General features: G+C 41.7%; 1 protein-coding gene across 1 annotated transcript; it reads right to left on the minus strand.

Moving 5' to 3' along the window:
* Window positions 1-1,186: 1,186 nt before the first annotated feature.
* Window positions 1,187-2,874, minus strand: LOC115322806. Its single transcript, XM_040206853.3, has one exon. The coding sequence runs from the start codon at window positions 2,864-2,866 to the stop codon at window positions 1,187-1,189; it is 1,680 nt and encodes a 559-aa protein (XP_040062787.1). The 5' UTR covers window positions 2,867-2,874.
* Window positions 2,875-17,043: the final 14,169 nt, after the last annotated feature.

A 17,043-nucleotide genomic window follows, 5' to 3' on the forward strand; every position in this document is an offset into this window, starting at 1 on the left:
ATTGAGTGATTAGAAAGAGACAGGTGCTTTGAGAGCGGAAGGTCGGGGAGTGTTTGTGCGTGACATTTGTGGTTGTTAAAGCGTAGTCTGAAAGCCAACAGTACGTCGGACAGACTAATTTGGCTTTCAGACTACGCTTTAACGACCACAAATGTCACGCACAAACACTCCCCGACCTTCCGCTCTCAAAGCACCTGTCTCTTTCTAATCACTCAATCAAGCACATTTCTGTTGTAATTTTGGAATCAGGCTTCAGCACAAAAATTGAAAGAGAGCAAAAAGAATCATATTTTATTTATAAGTTTAATACCTTCAACCAGGGCATTAATGAAAGTCCGGGAAGCCTGTTTAGTTTGCAGCTGGCTCGTTGGAGAGCTGATCCTCTCCGCCCTTGAGCTTCTATAGATGCACCCGCTGAAGACACTAGGAGATCTTTAAACTTAACAATCGATAGTTAAACCACATCCTAATACGTTTAAGTCCGAAGAGAACCTCCAAAACGGATAAATGCGGCTCAAGCGGTTAATCTCAGGCAGGCATAGACTGTCACATCCCTACCACTCCTTATCCAAAGAAAAATCCCCCAAAGTGTTTAACTTCGACCTCTAGCACAAAGGAATGTCACGGGATTTGGGGGCGTCGGTGGTAACATGTATCCTATTTCTGGTTTGAAGACGAGCCACCCCTTCCCAACCCAAGACTTGCAAACACTTTTTATTTTTATTTTTTTATTTTTTTGTGTGAGAGGAAATAATCTCTCCACCAACAACTTTTTTTTTTTTTTGCGCGAGCGTAAATAATCTCTTTTTTTGCAAACCGATTTTTTTTTTGATGATTGTCAGGTTTTGGTGCCCTCTCCTTTCTGTGTAATCTATCTGTTTTGTCAACGCTGTTTCCATTTTCTACGGCACTTTACTCCCTCTAATTTCTTCTTAGGGGTATATAAACATTCGCGAGCTGTATACTCGCTACCTGATGAAGAGCGGTCCCCGCTCGAAACGTCGTAATAAACTTCGAATTAGTAACTCCGACAGTACGCATCTTTCACTTATTAACTTTTCCCGGTCCATTGTTTTCATATTTACCTTACTTTACCTATATATATATATATATATATATATATATATATATATATATATATATATATATATATGTATGTGTGTATATATATATATTTATTTATATACTATGGAATGTTGTCTGAAATATGTTTAACTAACGCCTCCAGAGTATTTATATGAGTTTTAGAGTTCAGTAGCTTTTGACGAATATTCAAGTTTATGTGCGATATTGAAAGTTTTTGAATAAATGGTTTTGTTAGATGGCATGCAGTAAAGTAATGATTCATACTAGTACAAGTTTGTCCACAGGGACAAGTAGTGTGGTTGTGTATATTAAATCTATAGAAATAAAAAGGAAATCTGCCGTGTGCAGTAATAATTTGTGTGATGTTACTAGAAGGAGGGAAGCTAATGGGTATATGATTGGTTGATGGTATCCATTTAAATAATTCTGTGTTTTTGCCATCGTTTTGCCAAGAGTAATCCCATCTCCTACGTGCTAATTCCATTATTGTATGTTTTATATTTTGTTTTGATTTTGGTAGGTGTATGTATTGGCCATGATAACGTGCCGAGTTTGCAAATTGGTCGGCTAGATCGTACCCTAAAATATTAGTATGGCTTTTGACGTGAAAAAAAGCCGTTGTATTAAATCTGTTGACTGATTGGATTATACGTTTTATTTCGTTAATTAAAGGAATTGCATTGTTTGGATTTGCCAATGCTTGTAGGACTGATAGGCTGTCGGTGTATATGTTACAATGTAGTCCATCTCTTGTTGCAAGAATATAATCAAGGGCTTTTAATATGGCAATAGCCTCTGCATCGAATATTGTACTGTGTTTTGGTAAGCGATATTTTCCTATTTTTATAATTCTTCCATTGTTTTTCAGAATAACGAATGCTGCTCCCACCTGATCTAAGTACACTGAACCATCTGTATAGAGTGATATGACGTTGGTTATTTGAGATACAGTAATAGAATTGATTCTTTGGAATGATATATTGAATCTCTTTGTTGGATGAGTTTTCCAAAGATCTATAGGATACGATACCTCTGTGGGGGCGATACTAAAGCTATCGAATTGGGCGGGTATCTTAAGTTGGAAGACATTAAACATAAATGATTCTACGTCAAGAGTAATGTTGATTGGGATGATATTACATAGTGTAGGCAGGCTTATGTTAGAAACTGTGCGGAACGCTCTTGCTATTTTAAGTAATGGTAACCTTTGTATGGATTGCAGTTGTCTTAACATATGTGAATTTCCTGATGGTCTCCACCACGCGGGTGATCCATACACTATATATCTTTCTATGCTTCGTAAGTATATTTCCCGTAGTTGGCTTGATGTGATACCCCAATTTGTTGAGTATATTTTTGAGATGTTGGCTGTATGGATTTGAACTTTCTGTTTTATATATTGAAGGTGTGGTAAGAAGGCTAAATGTGAGTCATAAATGACTCCTAAAATTTTAAGTTGTTTCACTATTTCTAACTTATGATCGTGAAATTTTATTATTGGGGGTCTTTTTTTATATAGTTCTCCTCTAGTTATTATTAGACATTTACATTTCGAGTAGTTCAAATATAGTTTACGTTCGGATGTCCACTGTCCTATTTCTTGCAGTATTTCGATAGTTCTTTCTTCTAATTCTCTTCTTGAGTTCCCTTCTATGACAACTACGATGTCATCTGCAAACGCTTGTAGATATATGTGATTCGGAAAGGTTCTTTCTAGTAATCCTGATAGTAACATATTCCATAGTAAGGGGCTTAGTGGAGAGCCCTGGGGGCATCCCATATTAATTGATTTGTTTATTTCTTGTTTTTCTGGAGTGATATATGTGACGGTTCTATCGTGGAAGAATGAATATAGCAGATTGTATAGATTACTTGGGCAAGAATGGTGTTTTAAATAGGCCAAAACTACCTGATAACATAGTGTGTTAAATGCTCCTGTAAAGTCTAGGGATACCATAGCTACCGCTGTTGATTTATTTTTTAGTTTTTGTAGATGTGTAGTAAGTGTGAACAGAGCTTGTGTAGATGATTTAAGATGTGTGAACCCGAATTGTCGTGGGTGTAATAGTTTTTTTGAGTTAAGGAAGAAATATAATCTGCTATAGAGTGCACGTTCTAAAACTTTTCCGAGTATGGAATTTTGGCAAATTGGGCGATAGGCGTTGGGGTTTGCTTTGTCGTTATTTTTTTTATTTAGCAGTAGTATTTTCCCTTTCTTCCACTCCTTTGGAAAATATCCGGATGTTAGACAGGAGTTGAATAGAGCCAGGAAAAATTCGGGATGGTTATGCCAAAAATATTTAAGAAAAGTCACATTGATTTTGTCTAATCCGGGGGCGGTTTTAAGTCGTAGTTTAGTTATTATGTTTGATATTTCTTGAAATGTTAGTTCAACATCTGGTGGAGAGAATGAGGGAGTGCATAAGTATTGTCGTAAGCTAGTTATGTATGGTGAGTCTTTTGTAATGTCGTCCGTTGGGAACACCGTATCTAAAATATATTGAACTGATTCATTAAATGAAGAAGTTAAAGCATTATCTGCTCTCAATATCGGTGGAAGAATTAGGGGTGACCTTCTCTTATTAAATGCAAGTTTATATGGGATTCCGAAGAGAGACTTTTTTGTGGTAGCGGAACATGATTCCTGCAAGCTGAAATTTTAGCATGAAGGATGGCTTCCTTGTATGTAGCTCTGTAGTCGTAATAAATTCGTTTTTGCAGTGATCTAATATCTGTGTTATATGATCTTTGGTACCTTCTTCTTAGTGCATTAGATTTAGATCTCATGATCTGTAGATCAACTGACCACCAAGGGACCGTTCGATTTCCGGATCGAACGTTTCGTTCACACTTTTTTATCCAAATTAAGAATTTTTTGTATAGTATATCTAATATGTGATCTATCCATTCTGGTGAGTAGTGCTTAGGTACCCAGGTCTTAAACCAATCATCTTGTTTTATAAGTAAATCTATTTTTGAGTAGCTTTTTAATGTTAATCTTTTTTGCATGGTTTGCTTTTGATTGAAGAATCCAAAGGCAATAAAATTATGATCACTTAAACTATCAGTTTCTAATACTTCCCAATGTGTAACGTTATGAGCTAGAGAAGGGGTTATGATTGAAAGGTCTATCCAACTTTTTCCGTTTACGGTAGAGAATGTAGGAATAGAGTGTTGGTCGTTTAATATGATAAGATCATGTGTTAGTACAAAATTATTTAATTGTTCCCCTCGGTCATCATCTATTTTGTCCCCCCAATTGGTGTGTCTTGCATTAAAATCTCCGGCTATGATTATGTCGTTTTTGTCTATTGTTGTGATTGACTCAAGACGTGTTAGGAATGTATTAAATGAAGCTGTAGGAGATATGTAGACATTTATTATTGTTACTGTTTTGTTTGAGTATGTACATTGCAAGACTATTAGATCGTTTTCAAGTATTTTTGGAAAGATTGAACAAGATCGGTCTTTAACTATAATGGCGCATTTGGGATCTAAGGGGCAGTGAAAAAATGGTTCTGAGTTTGGAATACTTGTAATGTGGTTATTGAAAACATATGGTTCTTGAATTAAAATAAATTCAGCGTTATTTTCAGCGTATATATTAACCAGATTAACAGTTGCAGCCCTTGATCTCCCTAAGTTGATTTGTAAGATCTCTAATTTATTAATCATCGGTCAACTTATGTTTTGTTTTGTTTGTATGATGCGTTTTCTCTTTATAGGCTTTACTCGGGTTGTTCCTTCTTAATTCCTTTTTTTCCCGATTGTAATGTTGTTTGTTAATATTAGTTTTGTGTTTGCTTATTTTGGCTAATCTGTCCGAGACCGGAGTTGTGAAACGTGGAAGGCGTGTATACCGCATTCGCTCGCTTCAAAAGGGTGGTTGGCATTGACCCTTCGGTTGATACATGCGCGGCATTTACCCTCCTCATAGTTTGTTATTCTGCACTCCTGTGCTGGGTGGTTGCCCGCACAGATGGAGCAGAAGATCATCTGTGATGCACATTTTGCTTTTGTATGTCCGTAGGTGCAGCATTTGTCGCACCTGGGGACATAGAAGTTCTCTGTTACGGAGCAGGAAGTCCAGCCTAGGCGCAGTTTGTTTGTTTCTTTTAGTTTCTTGTAGACCTTGGCGCTCACTTCAAAGATGTGAGTGTTATTCCCCGATTTTTCTTTGAATGAAATCCGGTGACTGAAGTCCGAAGGTTCAATTTCAATCTCTGGGTTTTGACTTTGAAGTTTTGTGAAGAATTCCGCAGATAGAATGTCAGGGTCGACGCCCGAGACACGGAATTGTGGTCGACGTTTTGTCGGTTTTTTAAGCACGAACAGATCTTTGGTGCTTGGGTGAATTTCGATCGCGCCTGGAGATTCTGCAGTCCTTCAGCTGATGATGATAGTACTGCCACTCCTTCTCTGATGTCTCGCACTGAAACTTCACCCAGTCCCAGGCTGTGCGGCTCAAAGTATTTTTTCAAGATTACTTTGATGTTGTTCGACGCGTTCAGGGCTGGAGATCTCAGATAGATTAGCATTGCATGATCCATCTGCGCGGGTGATCTCCCCGGGCCGGGAGGTTGTGGTGTCGTTTCTAACGCATCCACAAATGGTCTCCCTCCCAACCCGTTGGGGTTGTTCCTGTTCCCTCGCAGCACGTCCGCGTACGTGGTGTTTTTCTCTCGTTCTACGAGCACTGCTCGAAGAGCTGCGTTTTCGGCTTCTTGACGCGAGCTAATGCTCATTAGTCTCGCAAGCAGTTGTAACAGTTGTGAACCAGTTTCTTTGTTAATCCTAGCTTTATCGTCTTCGATTAATCTTATGAAGCTTAGGTGGACGTCGCATATTTCTTTGTTGTTGGTGTGGTCAAGTGTGATTTGGGATGTCTCCGGGTCGTCGTTGCTTCCGCCTGTTTTAGGATTCATATTTCTGCTCTTTTTTCGGAATGGTCAATATTTCTGCGTAAAAGACTCGATCTTGCCGGTGTTGACCATACGTGAACTTTAGAAGAAGAAGAAATTTCGTTTGACTGTGTTCTATTTTCGAAGAAATTCAAGAAGAACGGTTTAGTTGGTGCTTCTTCTAGATATATTGAGTGTCGTTATTTTCTTGAAATTTAAGTTTTTTCGAGTTAGTTTCAATGACTGTTTGATATTTTTAGGATCGCTAAGCCCTCCTGGTTCCAACCTTAAGCATGAAAATGAAGAAATACATCTACTTAGTTGTTTATGAAGTCTAGAACGGTCTTGCTATTGAAGCCCGCCGATTCAAAAAGATGGTCGTTCGATACGCACATAACTCTATGTTGATTTTCTAATGTTTTATACTGAAATTACATGATAGTGAGGTATCGTTTGAATCACTACACTTTACTGAATTCGATCACTAGATTGAATTTAGTGCAAGAATATTCGAGGTTGAAAAATAATTGAAACGATACAGCTCACTGCTTTGGTGCTCTCGTTCTCTTCTTCCTCGTCGAAACTCGTCGAAACGTCGAAACGTCGAAACGAAAATCACTATCAAAACATCACGTGCACTATATTTTCAACCATGAAGAGTTACTCCGTCGAATTGTTACGCACTTACTAAAACTGTTTCTCGCTGCCGCCGCATGGGTATTATTTTCCGTCTCTGGTTGGCCAAGAGAGCACGTCACGCATTCTACCTGCGTCTCCTGAACGCCCTCTCTCTGCCCGCTTCTCCGATAGACCAAACACTCTCTATATAAGGCTCTGGGTAAGACAAGAGAAGGTTGGCAATGTCGGCTCAATCTAGCGCCTGTTTAAAGTGTCTATACTTGGCGTCCAATATTTTCTGCTACATTGGGAAGGCTAGAGTAGCTTCCACACTGCTGCAAGCCCGCACTGCGGCGAGAGCAAGTGACTTCGCCTTGCGTTAGTTTTCGCATGCCCTCACGCAACTTGCTTTGACAGAGTTGGAGCACTGCAAATGCTAGGCCAGCCTTGACATTGTAGCACGAAGACGTTGACGCCGAGGAAAGGCATAATATTAGTCAAACCAAGAAGTCACTTCTTGGTTTGACTAATATTATGCCTTTCCTCGGCGTCAACGTCTTTGTACTACAGGCGGCAACAATGTCACATTGTTGCCGCCTGTGGCATATATTACAGTAATAAAATAAAAAATAATTCGTTTGGTGTTGAAAGCTTTTTCTTTTCTTTACTTAAATAGATGGCACAGGTGTTCACAACGTCATTTCTTGGTTTCACAAATATCATGTCTAGCAATACGTCAACTCATAAAACAAATGTTTTCGGTTCTATTTTTTCTACAGGTATCGTCATGCTTTCAATCTTTCGCAGCCTATCACGAAAGCTAGCGTCACATTCGCGCGGAATGTTTATTTATTTATTTGTTTATTTATTTACTCTCAAGGCCGAGGCGTTACAGAGAGGAGTGGGTGAAGCAAACACACACACCAAAAATAAAATAAACGTCAACATAAACACAATAGCTAGCAGGGTTACAAAAAATGGTTGCAAATGGCAGATTTGAAGCGGACGGTGTCGGTGATCAAGTCGATGGAGGCGGGAAGGTGGTTCCAGTCGGCGCAAGTCTTGGGAACGAAGGAGTGGAAATGTAAATTAGTGCGGCTGCTTGCACCAACCTTTTCCTGGATGTCACTGCGGGATGAAATGCACGATGGCGGCAGAAAGAGAGAATCACTAAGGGGAGAGTTAAAATTACGTATCTTATGAAAGAGACAAAGACGAGACATTTTACGACGCAATGAAAGATCGGGTAAGTTAAAATTAGTTTTCATTGAAGAGACACTGGCAGTACGGAAGTAATTCGAAAAGATGAAACGCGCGGAACGGTTCTGGATGGCTTCTATTAGTAGAATAAGAGCGTTAGTATTAAGGTCCCAGGGTTATGATGCATATTCTAGCTATGATCGGACTAAAGATTTATAAAGCAGAAGTTTTAGGTTAGTTCTGGTTAAAGAAAAGTTACGCCGTAAATAACCGAGCGGACGATTAGCGTAACTTGTGTTGTGGTCCACGTGATTTTGTCATGAACGGTTATCAAAAATCGTAATGCATAGATACTAGCAGGAGGAAACCTCTATTAAGGAAACATCGTTAAGTAAGTAGTCACACGGTGACACATTATTAGGATTACTTGCAATTCTCATTGACTTGCATTTGGTAGTGGTAAGTTTCGTTAGCCAGGTACCACATCAAGATGAATTATTATCTAGGTCAGTTGTTCTCAAATGGGGGTCCGCGAAGGCATTTTAGGGTTCCGCGAAGCCCTGCCTCATGAGTCAAGACCGGCAACGAAAGTTCTATATTTTTTTTTTTTTTTCATATTGAGAAGAAACGTTCCCATTTTCAGGCGATTTTTCTCGTGTGTATGTCAAAGAGAGAAGTCTACTTCATGCTAGCCCTTTTATTTTTTAATTATTATTATAATTAATTTATACTTTGTCTTTCACCTCACCACGAATTATCTCCACCCATCTGCAAGGGGTCCGCGAAACATCGATTGTTGAGAACCACTGATCTAGGTGATACTGAATGGCAGAACGATCATCAGGATGCAGAATTTGGAAAAAAATAACACAATCGTCAACACAAAGTTTGATAGATGAAGAAATGCAGTTAGGTACGTCGTTAATAAAAACAAGAAGTAAGGACCCAAGCACTGCCTCCTGCGGGACGCGGACGTTAGGGGCAGTGAGGGGAGTATGATAGTCGGCAGTTAGAAATTGCGAGCGATTAGGCAAACAGTAGTCTATCCATTTTAAAATATTATGGGTTCAAATTAACTTTACTTTGTTTATGGAGGATCAGACTACGACAGACAGTGTCGAATAATTTAAAAAATTCGATGAAAGTGCAGTCAACTGTTATTAAAGGGAAGCTGAAGCGGTTTTAAACAAAAGAAAAAACACCTGAGCCTAGTTAATGAGACCTCAGCCATCACAAATATCGTACTCGTTTGGTCATTTTCTGCGCGGGTTAACCGGAAACGCGCCTTCAAAGTAGCGCCGAAGCCACGCCTTTCCGAAGCAGAGGGAGAGGGGAGAGAGGAGGAAGCCCGTCAGCCTGCGTCACAAAAGGACCGGCTGGGGGACCCCGCCGCGGCTGGCCGCACTTTCCTCGTAGGCTTCTCTAGTGTCTTTTCGAGCCGTCGTCGTTCTGCCGCTGCATAGAGCTTGCTTTTATCCGTTGACCGGTCATGCTATTGACTCAATCGCCTGACGTGTTGATTGTTCTCTTGTTCGTTCACGTATTTGCAGAATTCTTCTGGCACCAAACCAACTGACTCGTGCTGTTGCACGATGCCGTACTCATGTGTAGCCGCCAGCTTTCACGAACAGCGCTCGTCGCAGTTGTTCTTCCCGCTTAACGACTTTTCCACTTCGTCACCGAGATTTTAAAGGGGTGGGTGGGTTTGAGCAAGTACGTCGTTTTTTGTTCGAGACGTGTTTCGGACGCCGCATATGAAAACTATGTACGTATGGGTTTGGGGCTGAAGAAGGCTCGCCTGAACCCGACGCTCTGCAGACCATTTTTGAAGGTAAGAAGGCGATTCAGCGCGTTAAAAGTCACAAGCAAAGAGGAAACGTAACTAGGTAGGAATTGTAGGTCGAATGTTCTAGAAAGAAAGCTATTACGTTATTAGAATTGTGCAGTGTGCTAGAAAAGCCGTGATCATTTAGCCTAATTGCGGGTTTCTACTGGCTCTCTTGTGTTAACCGCCTTATATTAGTGTTTTAGTGTTGGTTTCTTATATTGTTGAAGTGACCATATTTTCCGGACCGGCTCCGGTCCGGAAAATCTGGGAATAAAAAGAAATCAATCTTGGGTAGCCCAAGATTACTTTCTTTTGCTTTTAATCTACTCGGCTACCCCGTCACTTGGGAGAGGAGGGCTTGCTCGAATAAGTGGTCATGCAATTCATAATGCGACTTTCACGGTGCAACTTAATGTCAACAACAAATAATGTCAACAACAAACAGTTGCTGACATTATTTGAGGTCACATATTTTTTTTAATGTAAACATAAATGTTGTTAAATTTTCCTTCCAAAGGTTCATATTTTCTTCAGGGGAGCTTTTTTGAAAATACAAAGCATGTGATATTCTGTTCTGAACTGAGTTTTTTTTTTTTTTTTTACAAGTTACGCAATGTTTTCGGTATAAATTTTGTGTCATGCAACAATTCTTTGTGCCGTAGAAATGCGATCGGACGATGATAATGCTTGGTGGTGGCGTGATGCAGTCAACAAATCTTGGTAGCAGAATGCGAATGTAGAGGCCCACGAAGCTTTCGCGATTTTGACATCAAATTACGGGCTGCCGGGCACACATCTCCGCTTTTTCTAATGCCATAATGGCGTAATAGTTTGTGGCAAACAAACTAAACGCAGCAGAGGGTACCGCTATCACAAGGATGAACCTTCTGCGCAGTTATTCGCATAGTGCGCAAGGACATGGCGGTGGCAGAACGGCGACCTTGTCTCATCACCCGTCTCACCTTAAGGGAAACTCTCCCGTAGGGAGGCTCAAGTGAGGGTGGGTGCAACTGCTAGATCGGGGATCACGGGACATGGACGCCATTTAATTGCTAAATTTTTACTGGGAGTCTATGGGGCAAAGGGTCGTTTTATTTCCTAACTCAGGTCATAAGAGCCCATTAAGGTGCTTGAATAATTCACGCAAGGTATGAGTGATGACTTTTATATAGCCACGAGTTTTGTTCCAATAGGTTAAGTATTTTTTTAACTCGGAAAATGGTAAATTCCGCCATCTTGGACGTTGCTACTTGTCTGGCAACCCTGCTTTCTCCTCTCGGCGTTTGCAATTTGCGGAGGAAGAAGGAAGCGAGAAAGGCTGCGCCAAGGCGTTCGTTGCTTGCAATGGGAGGCAAGAGGAGGAAAGGAGCATGGAGCAACAGAGTTGCAACAGAGCGGGCGCCTGCTCTCGTGCAGGCAACACTGGCGCATATCCTTTCTCGAATCTTCTCCCTCAGGCGCCGCCATTAAATTGCAAACGCTCTCCAGGTTTTGAGTTGCGCCCACCCTCACTAGAGCCTCCCTACTCTCCCGTCGCCCGAAGTCGATTATACTATCCCTTCAAACAACTTCAGCCTTGATGAACAATCCAGCCTGCACGCTCACGCGTCCAGCAGCTGGCAAGCACGAAGGCCGATGTGTGCAGAATTCTTGACCTCTGACGAGCGTTTTGGGGAGGGTCACGCTAATCTAGCTTGAGGCGTCCCGTCAATAGCACTCCGTTTATTGTCAACGTTTTAGGTTACAATAAGTAGCAGTCAGTACGCTCCTGAAGGTATGAAGCCGGTCATGTCGCGTCCGCGCAAGCGGTTCCTTGTGCCTGCCTTTATTACTCCGGGGGTCATTTTTCTACTTTTTAAACGGCTGGAACGCGTACTTTGTCACGTCGAGGGTCGTCTGTACACATTCCTTATTCGGATTCACCGAAAGATTTCGAAAAATCAGAAGCCGAACCCGGTTTACACGAGCAGAAGACCCGGCGCCCGCCTACTTCAGCAAGCGACGGAGCAAACGAGAATCAAGATGGGCCTTTTATGACGTAGTGGCGCGTCACGCTTGACTAGCCCATGGCGTGCCGCTGCGGTGATCGCTTCTTTTTTCTTCGCTTTTTTTCGCGTTTGGGAATTATTTTAGGTCAAACGGTTGTGATATTTGGACTCAGCAGGCACAAACACGTCAGAACCAACTATTAACTCATTATTTTCAAAAAGCTCTTCAGCTTTAAACAATCTATAGCGGAAAATAAGTCGTTATTAATGGCAATTGGTTGACTCTAACACGAGCAATTTTTTTCTGAAGCCGTGTTGATGGATACTGAAAAAAAGAATTTGTTTCAAGGAACGACAGAATGTGCCAATCAATGACATGCACCATGAGTGTGCACGGTGTGCTTGTTAGTAAAATGGGTCTATATATATTTTTGGGACAATAGGTGTTACCTCACTTGTGCAGAGGAACCGCCTTCCCTACCTTCCAGTCGTTTGGGAGCGTACAGGATCCCAATGAATGCAAAAGTCTTTGTTAATATTATAAAGAAATTTATAAGCTATAAGCTAATCGATTCTGGCTTTAAGCGGTACGTAGTTAATTATTGCGGGTAAAAAAACGGGTTTTTATTTTCTGTCATGGAACCCGTAAGTATAATAAAAAATTTTGCCTAAGACCTGAGTTATCCAGTGCTGGATCTTAGGGCTACAATATTGTCGAGTTTACATTAAAATAAATATGGCATGCGGTGTTTAAACGTGCTACGCCAGGCGATAAGATATATTACTCGCTAATTACTTATATATTTGATCATTAATTCATATGAAAGTTTAACTAGCAGACCAAGCCGTATTACCGTATCTAATCTAGCGAAGTTTCACAATTAATTTTTAACGGTATAATGAACTTTATATGTTTGCGAGCGACAAATTGATTAACAAATTGTTTTTTTTTTTTAATTTAAACAATCTAGTCGGTGCTTCTTTCAAGCTGTATCATGTGTTATATTGTGCAAAAGTAAATTTTGTACAAAAATGAATTATTCGTTTCCGCTTGCATCTGACCTATTTCGCTCTAGCCTAGCGTTTGCTTGTTTAGTGTTTTTTACTTGATTGTGACGTAGATTTATTGTCTGTGACCTGAAGATAAGAGGCTTCCGCTATACGTTTGCACGCGAGACGCTACGCTGGAACTTTGACCTTTCCCATGAATAAAGCGGAAGACTTTCTCTGGTAAATTTAACCGGTAATGTTGAGAAACATTTATAATATATCGGCTTTAGTGGCAAAATAGCAACGGACAAAAATCCAGTGCACGTTCGGCGAACAGCGTTGTAATGTGATGTCATGTAGGATGGCAGTGAAGCAAAACCGAACATAACCACAACCCTCAATTCTTTACCCTGTATGAACTAAAATAATACAAGTCCTTAGAAAAAAAAAAGTTCATTATCTGTCCTCCGTTTAACGTATGTTGACTGGTTGATAAAAAAGGGGCTGCATTTCTGCAGTGCTTTGTTGAAAACTACGTCGAAATCTGATAGCATTTCGACGTTTCTTTTAGGAAAGCCATGTTCCGCTGATTAATTGTGAACCACTCTCCCTCGCAGAGCAAGTTCACTTTAGTGCTTTGTTCTTAGCCAAACAGAAAGGTTTTCTCCGGTCTATTCCTTTTTCTTGCAAGGCATTACGAAGACCTCCAGGACATATATAGAAAGCGTACGACTTCTGTTAAACCCTTTCAAAATTAAGCCCTCTGTAGAAGCTATGAAATACGTGCAGAACGGAACACGCGAGCATATTAAAAATAAAAACCTTTAGGCAAAGAAACAAAGAGGACATACACACCACTGTCTCAAAACCAGTACAGCATACAACTGTCATTTACTTCCACAACAGTCTTCTTTGTCAAATTCAAAACTGAAAAAAGAAGTCGACGGATAGGAACACTTGTAGAAGTAAATGACAGTGGTATGCTGTGCTGGTTTTGAGATGGTGGTGCGTATGTCCTATTTGTTTCCTTGTGCCAAGTCTTTTTGAGTTTTTAATTACTATTGTTCACCAGCTTGTCTGCGTTGTAAATATTTTTTTCAGGACACACCCACCAAGCTTCTTGTGTTCGATTGCGCCTCGGTTGCGCCAGCCCCCGTGCAGATGAAGCAAAATTTAAAGTAATAATGTGTTAAGTGATTTATTTGCACAAAACTGGTGCGCACACGACAGCGTGCCAGGCAAGGCAGATATGTAAAAGCCCTAACGCTAGGGCCCCTGCTAGCCTGCCGATGTGTACGCTGAATCCGAAGAAACCCATCCTCGAATAAAACATGTGATGATGATGGTTATGATTATAGAGGGGATGGGTGAAAGGGTAATTGGATGAATGAAAGTTAGGATTATGTCAACATGCCCGATGACACTTCACTGTTCCGACCTCCTGCTGAGGCGCGCAGCGGCGGATAGGCGAGTACTCGAAAGAGATTCGTCAAGCGGTCAACACAGCACACATATTCGCGCGATTCTTGGTCTTCGCTCCAGTGACCGCCAGCCAAGAGCTTCTAGCCGTGCAACTTACGACGTGTTGCTCGCACCCGGAGATCACGCAAAGATTTTTTACGCGATGCACGGTGCTGAGCAGTCCCCAGTCTCCTCGTTAAGTGTTGTTGAGGGGGAGACCAGAATGGACAGCAGTACTTTATCAAAGGCAGCAAGCCCTAATGATGGGTATTCGCGACTCCAGCAAAACGGACGCCACCAAGCGGGAAATCCGGGAACCAGCCGAACCAGGCCGCTCCGCGCCCCTCCGCGTCTCTGGTGGCTTTCGCGGACACGTGTTGTCGGCGCGGTGGCAAACAATGTAATTTGACCAAGGTCCGAAAATTTCTTAAGTTTTCTCAAGTGTTCATTAGTGTGGTGAAGCCTCAATAGATTGTTTCCTTACATCACATGTTTGAAGGCCCGTTTACTCCACAACACACGGTCGCGTGCTTTCGATTTCTTGGATGGGGAGGAATCACGGAAAAACGTTTTGATTTCTTGTCTGTCTCTAATCACATTCAAAGTGACGACTGCTTGGTAACTGATAAGTGGTTTCTTTATAAGGATGTAGAACAGTGGACTGAGGATGACAGACGAGGCATTTCACTGGAGGGAATACAAATGTTGCAGTTAATTGAATGGGAAGGTTCGATAGCTGCTTTTCTTGAGTTTGGTTATTATCGATCGGCTTTAAATTTGAGCCACCCACGCCGGTCGGTGCGTTGGCTATTCATCTTGGCTGCTTTTTGCCGAAAAAGCCTTTGGACCACACTGAAGGAGTTGGGCTGATTTTGCAATTACTTCATTCAGGAAAACCTGCTCGATGCAAATGATGAATGAGGGAAATTATCTTTTTTCAAAAGGTGGGGGACGATTCTCGCAACGTTAGAAGCTGTCACGGCATTTTGATCTATCGCGTTTCCAATATTTATATTATACCCCCGTCGAAGCCAGGAGCGATATACGTCTACATCGCTCAGGTTGACCTGCCACAAAAAATACTAATTTTCTCCGTTCAGGATTCGAAGCAAAGTTCAATGCCCAGAGAGGTTCCGCTTGAATCTCCGATGAAGACTCTCTTCAGTTTGTCTCCGTGCTGCCGGCTAAAACCATTTGGCTAAGTTTAAGCAGTATCTCTCTGTCTGTCAAATATACTTTTATTCAGCAGTTCACCTAATAGCTAGTCAACTAAGCCCATATTTCAACCCGAAGAATATAATAATATCACTTTAGTGGGACATAGTACGTAATATAATACATAACCAGCTCGTCAAAATGACTTCTCAATTACTACTAAAACCTTAAATTGAAATATGAGTATCAGCTGCTTAGTGGGGCGCCGGCGGGTTAACGTGGTCCTAGGCTCAAGGAGCGCTTGCTTAATTTTCGCAATTTTTCTGCAGCCTGTGTTGTTGACCGAGCAGACGACTGGAGCTGTTTCTTAAACGCGGATACGCACAAAAGCTCGATTTCACAGACAGATGAGTCGCATGGTCGAGGCATGCGAGTTTGCTGAAAATTACTCTCGGTGGTGCAATTAATTCTGTAGTCATCGCCGCTTTTCTTAGATGATCAAAACTAATCAGTATATTACCGTCTCTCCGGAGCCCATAGTTTCGGTTTTGAACGAAATCTCCGAAACGAAAGTTTGACATGAAAAGAGCCAAAAACACGGGGAAAACAAAACTATGCTTTGCAAGTTTATGTGCACCGGCTACACTTGACCGTCTCAGTTCAAATACCTATTAAATTAGGCATTAAACAAAATTTGTTAAATTAAACGCGCCACCTGTTCAGGCGGCCCGGCCGAGCCGACGCGACCTGGACTCAGCCGCCATCTTTGTTCGGTGGTGGCGCCCCCTATAGGTCGCTGGAGTCGCGAATAGTGTCTGAAAAACGACCGGTTCACCCTGCCTCACAACGCGAGTTATAAAGCCATGGGTCCTGCGGGCCTTTGCGAAAACACCGGCAATGTGCGCAGAGAAATTCAAGTTGCGCGGAAACGTGGCACTAAAGGTACGTTTATACACCAGCACGGTGTTTACAAACAAGCCCGCTTGGCCTACACCAGGTGCGGGCACTGCGCGTGCGCCAAAACCAAATTCGGGAGGAGTGAAGCTTCTGCGCATGCGCAGTACCGACGGCAGCGCCACCGCAATGGCGTGACGTCAGTGAGTTGAGTTTGTCTATACTCCAACGTAACGTCGACGGGCGCGGCGTAGCGCAGCGCGCACAGATACTGATTGGTAGCAGATATCGAGTTCCTGGTTGCCGATTAATGAAAGGTGCACGTTCTCCGCTGCGCTGCGTTCACTGCGCTCAACGTCGCACTATAAACAGCCCTTTAGGATGAATAGGCGATCTGAGGAAATCAGCGAAGTGCCTTCTAAGGCGTAAAAAAAGTGTAGCATTTTTTTTTTTACACTAAAAAAGCGTATCACACTATTCCTGGAGCTAGCGCCACCTGCACGTTCTGCGGTGTCGGCTTGGGAAAGAAATGTTACCGAATTCCTTTGCTTTCGCAAGTCTTACTCTCGCCGAAGTAGTTGACGATCGGGCTTAATATTTTTCAGTTCCGAATTCCTTTTCCTTCGGGGGGCGATCAAAAGTTTGCTCTTCGCCATTTAACGACCTCTCACCTTCAAGCACATGTGTATTCGTTTCGCGTTACAAAGAAAACGTTTTCCCGGAAAGTTGCTGAAAAAAATGCTCACAAATTCGGGGAAACAACTCATTCGAATACACAAACGTTTCCTGCAGGCTTGTTTACCGGAAAAAAGAAACGCTGATCTGATATTAACAATGAAAAAAAAAAAGACTTCCTTAAAATTTAGTAAAACAAAATAAATGTATTTTCTTTATAAAGTCGTAGTAAGACTTTTTTTTAACA

This window comes from Ixodes scapularis, unplaced genomic scaffold (assembly GCF_016920785.2).
Source record: "Ixodes scapularis isolate PalLabHiFi unplaced genomic scaffold, ASM1692078v2 PGA_scaffold11__112_contigs__length_91849675, whole genome shotgun sequence".
Classification (NCBI taxonomy): Eukaryota; Metazoa; Arthropoda; class Arachnida; order Ixodida; family Ixodidae; genus Ixodes; species Ixodes scapularis.